The 15875-nt window shown below is 44.5% G+C and overlaps 1 protein-coding gene across 5 annotated transcripts in view; it reads left to right on the forward strand.

The window, feature by feature from the left end:
• The first annotated feature begins 4533 nt into the window (after positions 1–4533).
• The window catches only part of IFITM10 (interferon induced transmembrane protein 10), a 41040-nt gene continuing 29698 nt past the window's right edge, over positions 4534–15875 (forward strand). The window contains exons 1-3 of one of the 5 annotated variants that reach the window (XM_084856162.1): positions 4534–4638; positions 4763–4815; positions 5733–6165. In XM_084856162.1, the coding sequence (XP_084712288.1) occupies positions 5953–6165 (213 nt within the window). In that variant the 5' untranslated portion in view covers positions 4534–4638; positions 4763–4815; positions 5733–5952. Of the gene's footprint in view, positions 4639–4762; positions 4816–4894; positions 5077–5732; positions 6166–15875 lie in introns of those variants that run through there. The other 4 variants (XM_084856169.1, XM_084856184.1, XM_084856174.1 and 1 more) reach the window with 4 other exon arrangements.

The raw sequence follows: 15875 nt of genomic DNA on the forward strand, positions 1-15875 counted from the left end.
TTTATTTATTTATTTATTTATTTCTATGCCACCCAATAGCCGAAACACTCTGGGTGGTTCACAAAAAATTGAAGCTCTCCGCAAACTTCATTTTAGCAGTACAGTGTAGGGTGATGGGGGGGGGTGTCATTTTTTGCTGCTATTGTTAAATATTTAGGAGTCACCAATCCCAGCCTATCTACTACACATCACCCAGAGATCATCTAGTCGATCCTGATCTACCCCTGCTATTTGCCAGAGATGCTTCTCATTTGCATCCTGCCCTTCCTTCAAGGCTTAGAAACAGTGACTTGCCCAACACTTTCCACAGCTGAATATGGATTTGAACAGAAATCTTCATGGTCCAAGTTCAACACTGAACATTATATCAGCCTCCCCCAACCTGGTGCCCTCCAGATGTTTTGAATTTCAACTCCCATCACCCCCAACCAGCACAGCCAAGGTTCAAGAATGCTGGGGGGATTCCAAAACATCTGGAGGGCACCAGATTGGGGAGGGCTGCACTATCATACAAGCATAACGATGCCTGTTAATGTTTTTCTGGTAGCATGACTGCCATGACTAGATAATACCACATGCATCCTACTAGTCATCCCTCCTTGTCCCCCTGCCCCAACAAAAGGTAATGGATGATAACATGATGGATAAACGCCACACCAAGGGCTTCATTCTTATAAGCAATTTCTTGAGCCACGCTACAGTGCATCTCAGCCTAGCAGCTAAACTAGGGCTGGAGAACCTCTTTCTGTCCAAGGGCAGAATTCAGTTTCAGAGAAGCTCTCAGGAGCAGCATTCCAGTGGTGAATGGGGCCAAAAACACCAGCATATTTCAGTTTAAAGCTCTTACTGCCAGGAACTAAGCTTTGGGAGAGGCATTTCAACTTCTTAGAATGGGGAAAAAACAGTGCAAAAGGCAGGAAAACACCAAACAATCAGTAGTCAGGTGAAAGGGCGTGGCCAACTGGGGAACCCTGGAGGTTCACATTACGACCCCAGGTGGGCCAGATTTGGCCCCTTGGGCCTGAGGTTCCTCTGTTCCTGTTATGTATCCTAGCAGGGGTACTGTGGCTTAGTTATTGTTTTGAACCTTGGCAGCTCCTGTGTTGCAGAACCCAGAGTCAGAGAGACCACGGAGTGAAGGAAAAAGAGATTCTTTATTTAACGCGCGGGCTTAAGGCTGGAATCATTTCCAAAGAGCCAGAAGCCCCGATTTACATTAGCACATTGGTTTTATAGACATTGTGACACATATGAAACGGCTCCTCCTCCCCCTCCCGCATGGGGTTGCAATCCTCAACATTTCTTCTCTTAGCACTATTGTTTATAATACAAGAACTGGGTTATAGGGTAGCCATGATAAGGAGAGAACAGAAGAGAACAGCAGAGAACAAGATATACAACTGTATGACCTTTGACAAGATAAGGAATTCCTGTGTCTCGTCAGCTTACAACAATATATTCAAGGGAGAAAGAGCTCAGCAAGAACATGAAGCATGAGACTGCATGAGGCTACTTAGTCTGACCCCTGATATGGCTGCTATACCTGTAGAGTTGGGAGTAGGAACAGTGGGTGGAGCTTCTGTTAAGTTCTTCACTTCTGTGTGTGATAAATAAAGGACAGGTAATTGTATTTGAGGCCTGGCATTCCTTCTACCTATACAGTAGTTCCCCACCCCTGAACTACACTGAACAAACTGCAGCACCAAGCCAATCTGTTCAGAAGAAAAATGGGAGCTCAGGAAGTCACGCTGAATTGGAAATATTTCAGGGTTTGTTTTTAAAATAAGTTTCTCAGTGAGGGGGTAACTAGTGACACAAACTTCCAATGGTACTACAAATCATCTAGAATTCTAGGATCAATGTAATGATTACTGTTATATGTGACATGCTTTGAAATCTCGAAATACATCATTCAAATGCAAAGTATTCTCTGTTTAGAGCCCAGTTGGTGTGTCATACAGCAAGGGCACAGTGAAGCAGAGCAAAATGCAAAGCTTCCAAGGCTGCATTTTTGTACATTCCCTATAGTCCATGTACATGGCTGCCCAGGCAGAGCTTGCAGGATCTCAATGCGTGGCAGAGATTATGACTTCAGGAAGGGAAAGTGAGATTTGCTAGGTACTGGGGAATATTTTGGTACAAGGGGTACTGGCTACTGATCACACACAAAAAGGCTGTAGAGGAGAAAGCCGAGTGGTACTCAAAGCATCTGGTTCAGGGTGACACACTCTTTAGGTGGTGGTACTCTCTAAATGTTCTGTGATCTCAGAGTAAATACAGACAAGATCAACAAGCACAGAAACAATCCAATTACCACCAACTGTCAAGGGTAAAATTGCACATAAAATAGGACAAAATATATAGGTGTACATATTGAAATGATACAAGTCTCAAAGCCAAACTGGGTAAATCCGGGTGCTTTCAGATGAGGCTTTTATTATGCAATCACACTGCCTCATTCACAGAATTTTACAAGGGGTCTAGATGCAATCTTCCATTTGTAGCTCTCCTGTATTTTCATGCTGCTTCTTCCATCATTTTTCTTATCAGTAAAAATACATTAAGGGAAAAATATGGAATAGCTACACAATTTCTTTTGACTGGTAGCACCTGTTCCTGATATAGTAAATCTTTCCAAAGACCATACTAGAAGTGACATATTTCAGAGAAGAAATGGATTCCAAACAGGTTACAAATACTACAAGAAACAATCTTATCTATAGAACCACTGTGAACAGCAATCGGGGGGGGGGGGACCAATAGAAGGATAGGAATAAACTACTTAACCAAAATCTTGACAGGGATCATGAAATGCAAGAAGAATTCAGAGAAGTACTGAGAGACTGTAATGAACACAAATTATTTACACTGCTCTCAAATAGACAGGATAAATCTCGTCTCAGATCATGAGAACAAATAAAAGTTTGGAATGAGTGTTGTTTTGATCAGCATGGAGTTAGCAAAAATAAAGGTGGCTCTTGTTTTCATTTTCTTTTTTAAATTTATCCCTGAAAATTAGCTTCAACTCAAAATGTGTATGAGGTTATCATACTTCTAATTTTTGAAATACACCTTCTCTCATACACATTGAAAAGGGTGTGTATGTAGAGGGGGTACTATTGGATGTTGGCAGGACTCTTCCCCCTCCCTTTTTTTTTGTATTTGGGTGAGTGTGGAGAGGGCACCCTCTAGCCTAGCTCATATGGGGCCTAAATTTTGGAAGGGAGTTCTGGCTCTCAAGCCTAGCACAATTTCCCGTTCCTTTCTGAATTTTCCTCTATCTTTCCCACGCCCGTTGGTCATATATATATATATGTATGTATGTGCGTGCGTGCGTGCGTGCGTGCATATATACATATCTGTATGTATGTATTCTGTATCTGTATGTATATTTTAGTGTTGAAGTTACTGTAACAATATTGTTTACTGTAACAATAAAAAAGAACAGCTGGATTTTGACCAGATGGTTTGTGCTTCCTGGGTGGAGCCAAGAAGTAGCCGAGGGCAACACCCACGGCTTCTGGCCTGAGAAGAGAGAGGCCGTTGCCTGAGAACGGTCTGTAGAGGGGGATTTGTCTAAATAAAACTTGGATGTTTGTTTATAAAGCGGAGTTTGAATCTGTGGGGTGCAATCCACCAGCTTTGAAACAATTATGCTCACCGCTTTGGTAATATTACTCGGAAGTGGCATATAAATTTGCGAAATAGTGCGCGCGCGCATGCGTTCTACACAGTCCGCATTCAATATTTATCCAGTTTCTATCCATTCCCCGTGACTGGGTCGCACGGAGCGCTTCTTCCCTTGCTCAGCATCAGCGTTGTACTACCCTCACCACACGAGACTCTTCCCCCAACACCTCATCTGAAGGGGATTGGGCGGGTAGGGGCGGCCAGCACTCTTCCAGTACTGCTGGCCATGCATGCTTGTGACAGACGGCATGAGTGTGTGCGTGCGTGCGCGCGTGCGTTGGGGGATTTTTTTTGTTACGGATACCCGAGCCCGGCCTGAAAGACCTTCTCCTCACAAAGTCGCCTCGCGCCGAAGCGACCCTGCCGCCGTCCCGCGCTTTAATCATTGGCCGTCGAGAGTGCGTGGCCGGGAGATGCCGGCGCCGTGGCACCAGGAGAGGGCGGCGGGCCGCGTTTCTGGCAGGTAGGCGCCAACAACAAAACAAGCGGGGGGGGGGGGGGATTATGGGTGTGCATTTTTTTGTTCGCTCCCTCAAGCAGAAGGTCGCCGTGTGTGTGAGCGCGCGCGCGGGCAGGCGCGTGCTCGGGGCCAGAAGGGCAGCGACGGCAGCGGGAAACACGCACACGCACACGAGCGTGCCTCGGCGAAGTGAAGTGGAGCCGGCCAGCCTCAAGGCTCCAATGAGCCCGCGCGCGCGCGCGCCTGTGTGTGTGTGTGTGTGTGTGTGCGTGCGCGCGCGCCGGGGTGGGGGGAGAGATGCTAGTTGACCTCTCCCCCCTCCTTTTTCCACTTCCCTCCTCTCCTCTCCCACTAACTCCAGTTGCTAAAGAAGAGCCGGAGGCAGTGTTGAGCTGGAGATGTAGGAGCAGCAGCAGCTCCCTCCTTGTGAGTATCCTCTCGTCCTGATCTGTTCTGGAGAGATGGACGGACAAACGTGGAGGTTACAGGCAAGCTGTTTTCCTAATTGCAAAAGCTGATGGGATAGAATGAGAGCGAGCGAGAGCTCTTCTTTCAGGCTCACCCCCCTCCTTCTCCCCTCCCTTTTTTCCCCTCTTTCTTCTCTTTTCACAGCCACCCCTGACCCTGCGACATTGTCCAAACCGAACCGGGAAAACTGCTGACAGGTGAAAGGGGTGGGTGGGGTGGGGGAGGGAAAGTCAATTACATCAGGAATCCAGCAAAGATGAGGAGTCAGCAAAATCTACATTGAGAGGGAGAGGAAAAGACAGAGAAGGCAGGGCTGGTCTGTCGCAGCTGTACAGCCTGTTCCAGGAACAGAATCGCCCACCCAGCCAGCGCCCAGCAACCCGCTTTGATCCTGGCATGGGACAGGAGAGCTTTGATGAAGAGATGGACAGAAGGGATGAGAAGGGCCGAACTGGGAGGTGGGGAGGGGAATGCTGGGACACAGTTGGGAACCCTCCTCAATCCCAGTCTGTGCTCTCATCTTTGGAAGTGTTTCTCTTTTTAATTTTGCTTAATAATAATTATATTTTTAGAAGACTGTTAGTACCCATAAAACTAAGGTTGAGTGAGTGAGTGGTGACAGAGTTGCTGTTGTTGTTATCAGACAATACCGCAAAGGACTTTGGCAGGGAAAAACATAAGGCAGTGGGGAATGGATAAGAAGAGAGAGAGAGCGAGTGTGATGGATGTGTCAAGCTCCATGCCTTTCCCAGTGTGTTAATGAACTCTGGGACTGTCTGTGTGGGAGGCAGGGGAGGGGAAGCCAGGCATACTGCGGGAGCTGGGACACCCAGCTGCAGGGAGCCCAGGAACTGTTACACTGCTGCATACATTAATGACTGCTCAGTGTGCAGGAGAATACTCCTTTGTGGTACATGTGTGTAAACAATATTCTCTCTCTTCCCTCCTTGCCTGGAAACCCTTCCCTCCTCCTCTTCCGCCGCCTCTTTTTCTCCTGAATATCTTTACTGCCCCTTCCTCTGTCTTCATTCTGTGCTTTCCTTTTCTGATTCCTGCATCCTTGTACTCTGTCTCCCACATCTTCTTCCTTCCCGATCCTCCCTGCCTTCTTCAGGGGATCACTCTTTGCCAGGATATAGTCGTGTAAACTGGGGGCTGCCACCACGGAGAGACCACAGGAACCCCCTTTGGGCCCTCCATGTCCCTTTGACGGGGTCTTTTGGACTCGAAGACCCCCACAGGCACCCCAGCAGGGGTGCTTTGCTTGCATCTCCAAGACACCCCCTGCACAGCAAGGATCGCCTGTCCTGTCTCCCTCCTCTGCCGTTTGCCTCATGGAGAACAAGAGCTGCAAAGGGGATAGCCTGCGGCCACCGGTCCAATGCAAACACTCTGTAGAGAAGAAGACGATGACTAATCCCACCACGGTGATTGAAATCTACCCAGACACCACTGAGGTGAACGATTACTATCTCTGGTCCATCTTCAACTTTGTATACCTCAATTTCTGCTGTCTGGGTTTCATTGCATTGGCGTATTCTCTCAAAGTAAGTACTGGTCTCAGCCCCATATAATGAGGTTCTCTGGGGTCATTCCACATCTAGAGTAAGCCTGTGTTCCTCCAGCTGGACTCAGTGGAGAGATGCTGATTACTCCAGTTTGGGAATGAGAACTGTTCCTTGTTGTATATTATCAGGGGGAATGTCTTGGGTTAAGGAAGTGAACATTCTCTAGACAGCGGCATAAATATTTTGGTTTGTATACTCAGGATCCGGAATCTAATAGAACAGTGAAAAGGAGTCTTTTGGGGGTTCTTTTGGGTAACCTACAGACATTCTCATGCCAAGATAAGGGGAATAAATAATATAAGAATCTAGATGGATAAGATTAGATGCACCAGCCATTATAAATCTGAATTGGCTTTTGCTGTTGCTGGAGATTTGCAATTATCTCTCTTTCAGTTTCATGGCTAATAAGGTAGACAGCTGAATTTTACAACTGGAAGACAAACAGCCAGGTGTGTGTGTTTGGGGGTGGGTGGGATGTAAGTAGAGGTCTTTTGGTGGGTTAGGGAATCTTGCATGCCACTGTCATCGATACTGCCACCATTTCTGTATCACTTGTAACATCCTTTATGAATGGTATTGCATTTATCTTTACAACAATCCTATGAGGTATGTCATCAATTCCCCCTTTTTATAGATGGTGATCTGACGATAAGAGATTTTGACTTGCCCTATAGTTTTCTAGTGAATCCATGGCTGAATAGGGATTTTAACTCAGTGCCACAGGACCACGCTGCCTCTCATATTTCATGAAGCATTATCTGTGCAGCACTTTCCAAACTTTAATTCAGCTTTTACAGTGTTCTGGGAAACAAACTTGTTTCCCAGCTTAACAGGCAGGAATGTAATGGCTCAGCTAGGTTTTAGACATTTTTTCACTCATCAAATGTAGGAATATGGTTTTGGTTCTCTGAGTACGTCTTGAACTTAGTACGCTAGAATGTGTTGCATCAGTGTTATGTGAACATCTGGAGTCCAACTGATGTAAAAGCATGTAATAATACTGATGCCTGCAGTGGAGGAATTGGGCTTATTCCTACTAGGTGAGAGCCTAGCTCAGTTTTGGCAAAGGGTACTTTTTGAATATAAAGAATTCCATAGAAGAGTCCTTCATACAAATATTGGCAGGATAAGTGGGAGTCCTTTCACAAACCTGTGGCATTGGGATCTGACCCTTCATCACAAACCTTTTTGTTTCTGGAATCTGAGTGGCTCCCAATGGAAAAGAATCCTTTGATGAAGAGAGCAGCTGCAAACTGGAAGACTTGAGAAACCCTTGGGAAGCAGCTTTAAGTACAGATGAATCAGTTGTCAGCTTCTAACTCTGCTCTTTGGAGGACCTCTGGTCCTCTTGTAAACTCCACTACTCACTGCATAGGCCAGTTTCTTCCTTTGGCAAGTAGGAAGGGTTGAAAGAAACAGCTGCTGTTCTGCTGCTGTTCAGATTACCCAGGCAAGGAGGAGGAGGAAGAGAGCAACTCATGCTTCACTCTCCCCTGGGCCTCATAAATCACAAGGTCAGTGAGGGAGACCTTCTAGGAGAGAAAGACTGCTGGCTAGAGTGGTGGAAGACCAGGGGCGGGATGGGGGATGTCACTTGGATAAGGAGGGTAGATATGGAAAATAAAAAAGGGGGAAATCAGCAAACATGCTGGAGACAATGCACTCCCACTATTGAGTTAAAAGGAACCTGCAGTCTGTTATATGGCTGTAAAAGCTCTTTGGCCCACTTGGTCATCACAGAAATGAAAGTGGCAAGGATGGGTGTCAGTGAGAGAGAGGAAGAGCTGGCCATAGAGCTTATCTAGCTTGTACCTTTTCTAAGGTAGCACTACTCTCTGAGCACATTACCTGCTGTAATTATTCCTCATAACTGCAGGGTGAATATGAACCAGCTGTGTGCCACAAATTCATTGCTGAGTGCAGCCAACAAGCAAATTGTGATCATCTATCAAAAAGGATTGTTTTCTCTCTCTTGCTCTTTTCACATACCCCTCTTTTTTAAAAAATAAAAAGGGGAAATAGTTAATGGGCTGTGAGGATGAGGAAGGCCCTGGAAGTGCTGTGCAGCCTCTGAAGTCCAGTGTCCTGAAAGATGGGGCATATAACGAATGTGTTTTGGCAGGCAGCATTTACACTATTCAGAGGGATTTCATCACAGAAATAGATCAATTAATTGCATATAACTCCAGCAACCGTGAATTCCAGAAGAGTGGAATGGGGATGTTTCCAAGCTAGCTGTACCCTCAGTCTCTTCAGTATTACAAGCAGGCCACTGAATACCTGGCTTGGACCAAGTGGTTCCTGTGTCCCCAAACTCTTGTGGGGGGGGGGGGATTTCAATATGTTGCCTCCATTTGTTGTGTTCTTCCATTCTTCAGTTTCACTATGTGTGTACAGGGTTGCACGTACCTTACAATGCAATTCTGTACATGCCTACTCAGAAGTAAACCCCATTGAGTGCAATAGGGCTTACTCCCAGGTAAGTGGGTATAGGATTGTAGCTTTGGTCTCCTAAAAGAGATTTTGGGATGTTGAATGCATTTAATGTGCTGTTGTGTGCCAGCTGCTATACAGGGGCTAGGCATTCTTTGGCAAGCAGTTCGAAAGTTATACAGCTCACCACCACCATCCTCCTTCGAAACATGGCTTTGCACCCACTTTAAGAGCCGTGTCTTATTTGGAAATGGCAGGAAGGTCATTTTGATCATAAGCTCCCTTGTTGCATGTTCAAGCTGCTGTTTTTGTCCTGTTTATCTGCCTTTCTCACAAGCTCCTTGCAAAATGGGAAAGAATGTCAGAGCAAACAGGCCATGGCTGTTCTATGTTAACTCTGAGGACATATATATAGGCACAATACAGTATGCAGCACACAGGTTGGCTTTCTATGAATGTCAGCTTCCATTTTTAGAAAAATAATGTTTCTGTTTCTGATGGTAATAGAGAAAAGTTTGAAAATATGTATATAAGTGCTAGAGCTTTTATATCCCTGGGGGCTGTGGGGAGAAGAAGGAATTTGGCCTGAGCTTTTTGGCCTGTTAGCCAGCCTTTCTTCAAGGCTGTTAGGCTCTAGTTCTCCGTCAGTGTTACCACCATGGTTCAAGTATTCTTGTATCAAAATATTCCAAGTTATATTGAAATAATGGTACAGGGTACAATCCTATGCAATTTAGGGTACAATCCTATGCAAGTTTAGACAGAAAAAAAGTCCTACAACTCCCAGCATCCCCTAGCCAGGATGGCTGGCTGGGGAATGCTGGGAGCTGTAGGACTTTTTTCTGTCTAAACTTGCATAGGATTGCATCCTTATTTACTATTAGACATCTAGGGCATATCTCCACAGGTATTTTCTTGGAATACCTACTATGTATTCAAACTCTGTGTTACACACTGTACCCTTATCCTGTCTTTGCTAACAGTGGTTCAGCTGGGTAATTTTAGACCCTGGACTTAATGATCGGGGGGGGGGGGCTTTAGACGGTCATGTGTATTACTTCAGTTGTGAAGCGCACCACAAACATTTATCTTCTCCCGCACCCACCCACCCCCATGCTATGCTTTTCAACTGCTTCTACATTCCTAAATATGTTAGAGAAAAAGCAAAACAAAAAACACACAGTTTGTCAACCCTGATAAAAAGGAAAGTACCCTGGGCATGTGCACATTCCTGTTTTAAACTTAAATCATAGCACCACCATTACAAGAATAAAATGGGGTTTGCTTCTGCTGCCCTGATGCTAAACACATTTATTTGTGAATAAGCACCATTTTATTGTAGACAAATACAATACATTTTAGTAAAAAGAATAAAATGAGCATCTGTAAACATGTACATGCTCAGCCAGCCACATATATGCAGAAGAAAGGATGCTGCAGAGCAGAGTCAGCCCTGGCAGGCCCCAGGATGCCACGCCAGCCCAGATGCTCACTCCAGGCCTATTTAACTAACTTAAATCCCATTTATTTCAATGGGTCTACTCTACATAGGACTAAGATTGCATATTATTCCATGTTGCCTACCTCTGCTATAAGCCATCATTCTAAGTATTTGGGTTGGGGGGACTGATAACTTGTAGCTGCTCAGTGGTGAAGGAAATACATTCTGCACGTGCTGAGAGGCACTTTTTTCATGTATTCTGGGACTCACACCTGGCTTTGAAAACAAATTGCAGGGTTGATTACCCCTAGCATAAATGAAGCCATGGGCAGGGTGCCACTTTCTCTGTTTTGAGATGGTTTTTCTACGCCTAGGACACAGTCATGTATGCATCTGAGTCCCTTGCTTCCTGAGAAGCAGGAACCTTGGGGGAGCATTTGGCTTGAAGGAAAGTACAAGACTGAAGCCTTTGAAAGAGTAGGGCTGAAGGAAAACCAGACATACATGCACACAGAGCAAAGGACATGAGAAATTTGGTGTGTTTTACACATTAATAAAGTGGGGGAGACATGCAAGAGAGATTTGGAGGCTCTGAGCCAGAGTACCTACACTGCCAAGTTTCAGATAAATCTGTTGAGCCATTTTCTGAGTATAAACTACTGCTACCCTGATTTCTGGTTATAATGACAAAATGTGATTCATCCAACTTGCCCTCAACATAGGACCACTATTGTGGCACTGGAATTGAATGGCACTTGGGTTGCTGGGTGGGGAATCAACAATAATTTATTAAGATTTTTCATTTCTAATAACAATAATAGAAATGAAGGAGAAGAATTATAACTGAAATTGTAATGCCCCTGACAAAATCTTCATTTTGAAAAATTGTCATTTGGGATGGTAGCATGACAGCCAGGAAGCAAAGAGGCTTCTGATAATTAAATTGAATGGAATGTATCAGCCCAAACTCTCTCTTCCCTTCTAACTCATTCTCTACCTCAGCAGTAGGCGACCGGGTGCCCACTAGGTGTTTTCGACTTCAACTCCTGTAATCCCTGAGTGTTGGCTATGCTGGCAGGGGCTGATGGGAGTTGTATTCCAAAATATCTAGATGGCACCCAATCGCTTACCCCTACTCTACCATTAATGGTATTTCTGGTTTCTCTGCATAAAAGAGAGTCGTCTTAGCAATTGACCCAGTTTGGGGAATTCTTTCCCCAGATTGGTCCTTTTGTCTTTCTACTTGCTGATTTTCTGGCAGAGGGTAAGAGATTATTTTATTTCAAAGCATGTAAAATACAGTATTTTAGCAGCATATTGCTTGCTACTGCTGCTTATGTACCTAATCTGGTGCTACTTATTGTTTTACATTTACTGCTGCTGTTCTTTTTTGTTTGCTTCTTACACTTGTAGTTTATGGCTAATTTTATGATTTATTTGGTATATTTTTATTAGCTGCCTTGGCTATCCTATTGATAGAAAGGCAAGACAGAGATGATGGTGATGATGGTGATGATGATGACGACGACGACAAAAAATAACTGTTTGACTAATACAATCTGTCACACATTGATGTGATCAAGAAAGAAAAACCAGGATGGGGCGGCTGGAGGGGTGGGACCTACACAGATAGAGATGGAGTTGTATGCAGTGGGTGCCACTGAGTTCAATGTAAACAGAATGGAGAGTGTAAACAGGGTGCAATCTGGGGAACAGTTGAGAGATGGCAAAGCCTGCAGCAGATACTGGGACCAGCAGTGTTTGAGGTGAGAGGCAGGTTTTGCCCTCCTTTCCACGTTCCCCATTTGCAGCCTGTTTACTTTCTCCCGTATAATTTAATGGCACCCCTTGACTTACATGGGATAAAATAAACAGATTCCAGTCAGCAAGACTGAGGTGGGATGGGGTGAGATCCACTTTTAATATTGAGGGGTGAATATAGGGGTGGACATGCTGTTGATGTTAAGTGGCCCAGACCCTCCTGGCAGAAATCCCCTGTGGGTAGTGTACTGGTGAATTGTGCAGAGTGTCATGAGATGGACCACATTTCCCAGCAGTCCAGTAAAGATGTGCTTTCACATCAGACTAAAGCCCTCTTCACATGTTATTCCTATGATGAAAGTCTGGCAGTAGGATGGCTTAAACTGGAGCCTGGTCCAGCCAGGACCCACACTAACCAGATTTGAGGATACCAGTATGATTCAAGTCCACTTATGTGAAAGAGTGATAGAGTTTATTGATGGTAAATGGATGCAGAGAATAAAAGCAAAGAAAGCTTTTACATCCTTAACTCTCAGTTCAGTCACCCTGGTTCCCAGGGAGGGGAGGGATGCTGTCCAATGGGGCTGGTTATCTGAGCAGGTGGTGCACCTTCCTTCTCTTAGACGAGAACAGGTAACAGGCCAATTTGCTCAGGATTTTATAGAGCAAGTCTCACTGAATTAGAAAACTGTCAGGAGGCACACCCACACTGCCCACCCACTCCCACTCCCTTTATCACCCCCCTGTTCTCTTGGAACAGAAAAGGGAGTGTCTTTATCAGTTGAGGAAGTACAGATCATGCAGAACTGTGCAAAGCAACTACTGTGCATTGTCTGTTAGTTTCTGTTAGTAGCAAAAAATGTGGCCTTCACTGTATGTGATTACAGCTATGGGAACCCACTATAAATCATAAAAATTGCCAACTGCTCTAGCAAATTAGCATTTGTTGTTCCGTTCAGTCGTGTCCGACTCTTCGTGACCCCGTGGACCATAGCACGCCAGGCCTTCCTGTCCTGCGCTCTCTCCCAGAGCATGCTCAAGTTCATATTCATTGCATCGGTGATGCTATCTAGCCATCTCATCCTCTGCCGCCCCCTTCTCCTTTTGCCTTCAATCTTTCCCAGCATCAGGGTCTTTTCCAGAGAGTTTTCTCTTCGCATTAGGTGGCCAAAATATCTGAGCTTCAGCTTCAGGATCTGTCCTTCCAATGAGCACTCAGGGTTCATTTCCTTTAGGATGGACTGATTTGACCTCCTTGCAGTCCAGGGGACTCGTAAGAGTCTTCTCCAGCACCACAGTTCGAAAGCATCAATTCTTGGGCGCTCAGCCTTCCATATAGTCCAGCTCTCACAGCCATACATTACTACTGGGAAAACCATAGCTTTGATTAGACGGACCTTTGTCGGCAAGGTGATGTCTCTGCTTCTTACTATGCTGTCTAGGTTTGCCATAGCTTTCCTCCCAAGGAGCAAGCGTCTTTTAATTTCATGGCTACAGTCACCGTCTGCAGTGATCTTGGAGCCCAAGAAAGTAAAATCTGTCACTGCTTCCATTTCTTCCCCTTCTATATGCCAGGAAGTGATGGGGCCAGATGCCATGATGTTAGTTTTTTTAATGTTGAGTTTCAAACCAGCTTTTGCACTCTCCACTTTCACCCTCAACAAGAGGCTCTTTAGATCTTCTTCGCTTTCTGTCATTAGGGTGGTATCGTCTGCATATCGGAGGTTGTTGATAATTCTCCCAGCAATCTTAATTCCGACCTCTGATTCATCCAACCCGGCATTTCTCATGATGTACTCTGCATATAAGTTAAATAAGCAGGGTGACAAATTAGCATACCTATGCTGTTAATTACTGCATAGGGCTACACCACTGGCCCCGCCTCAACATTGAATAGCTCTTTGTCCTTGGCTCCTGATGTCCATGTGTTGAACGTGGACATCTGCAGCGGGGAAGCCTACATATGGGAAACTCTACACGAGGAGACTTCTGTCTCCACACTCAACATGTAGATGTCAAAGGCGAGCAAGTCAGCTCTGCTTCCCTTTCGATATGTGCAGACTGCTGTCACATGAGAAATACAAAATGGGGACTTATTTGCAAAAGAAAACAACACTGTTTGTTCTTGTACATTCTAATTATGTATTAAACATATCAAAAATCAAGAGAAAAAATGTTTAGGTGAATATTTCTAAAATGTCAGTGTAATGATGGTTGCCACTTTAACCTGAGAACGTATGATCAACTTTTTCCAAAGCTCAGTGCTCTCATGCCTACTAACAAAGCACATCTATTATTTCTCACTTTCAGTAATCCTAGCCTTCCAATTATGCAAATAATATGTAGGTCAATTAATAACCTATGGAGGCACAGCAAAAATGTGCTTAAATATGCTAGGAATAATAGTCCTGCTTGGAAGATAATGGCTATATATGGTCTTTGTCACAACCATATATAGCTTAGAAAATACCAGTGTTCCTGACGAACTTTCCGGAAATTTAAAAGTTGTTTTTTGACTGCTTTTTGGGGGCAAAATATTTCTGTGATTTTCAAAATGGTATACTATTTCTCATATTTGATCAGAAGTCCACAGAAAACATTATGTTGATTCACATGCAATGCTAGATCATGCTCTGCCCATCTTCAGGCTTGCACACTCTTTCAAATTCCTCCCCCTTTCTGCTCCCCCCCCCCATGTGCTTCATTCCCTGGGTCAAAATGAGCAAACTATGGTATGTCCGCAGATCAGAATTACAAACCATGATTGCCACCGCCACGACTACAGATGGTATGATGGGCAAACATTTTGCCCATATGCACAGCACATATACGCTCACCCTGTCCTGAATCACTGCCCCTGTTTGCAACCCATGAACAGAGCTGTGGAGATGTATAATGATGCACAATTGTGTTCTTTCAAAGCAGACATGTCAGTTAGAAATCCTAAGAGGAGATTGTCCATAGGGAAAAGTATGCTTAAACAAGGATTAAATGAGTATTTAGTCCAATCCAATCATCTCTGTAGTCTGTTATATATCACAGAGCTTATAGCTCAGTATTTTTTCTATATAGAAGCAGTTCTCATGTTCGGTTAATGCATTTTGTTAGGATAATCATATCCAAACTTTGGAAGTTCTGTGACAGATGTTGGAAATCCTCTGATATATCTCCAAGTTCAATATATTGGACACTATCCAATAAGGTACAACTGCGAATGTAATTTATGCTGCGCTAGCGTAAATTATTGTAGTGCAATGTCAATAGCGTTACTGATGCACCGGTTTCCCTAGCTATTATCGTTGTGCTAGAGTAATTTGCACTAACGCAACAGAATTTACATTAGCAGTTATACCCTGTTAGATACTGCCCGTTATTACTTTTTTGGGTATGGGCAGCAACTGACAGAACTAACAAAGTTTAAGAAATTGCTAATAAAATTAAAACAAGCAACATTCACTTCCTGAGATACATGGTACGTTATTATGAACTGAATCTAGAACTGATCTGTATGAAAGAGCAATTTTAGATGAAGAACAAATACCTGTATGTAAAAGTCAATTGAGTGTATTACCATAAAGGAGAATTTGTATCATTAGTATTATGCACCATAAAACATAGTAAAAATATATATAAACAGTTCCAACTTGTGTGGGAGGAGGAGTGGTCAGGAGAAGCAGATCAATGTATATGTACAGCCAGTCACAGCTCCAATCTGAGGGTTCACTGAGCATCGCCCCACCACTGCAGCAGCAGCACCCCCCCTTCCTGCATCTTTAAAAATCTTTGCTGCGCTGCCACCAGCTTCTCCCATTGTGACAGCTGGCTCCTGCTGCGTTGCTGTGCTGGGACCAGGAATTCCTGGTTGAGCAGCAGCGTCACTTTCAGAACTTCACATGTGTGTGCTCACAGCGCCTTCTCCCACAGCAGGAAGGCTCTCTGAGGCCACCCAGTGCCCATGCCCAGTTGGGCACACTCCCTTCACACAGGGGAAAGGTGTTTTTTTTAAAAGGGAGCCAATGACAATAGACCTGCTTCCTTCCACAAAAGGGGGGGT

The sequence above is a fragment of the Heloderma suspectum genome, chromosome 1, assembly GCF_057233095.1.
Source record: "Heloderma suspectum isolate Gila_16-S chromosome 1, 16-S_ref, whole genome shotgun sequence".
Classification (NCBI taxonomy): Eukaryota; Metazoa; Chordata; class Lepidosauria; order Squamata; family Helodermatidae; genus Heloderma; species Heloderma suspectum.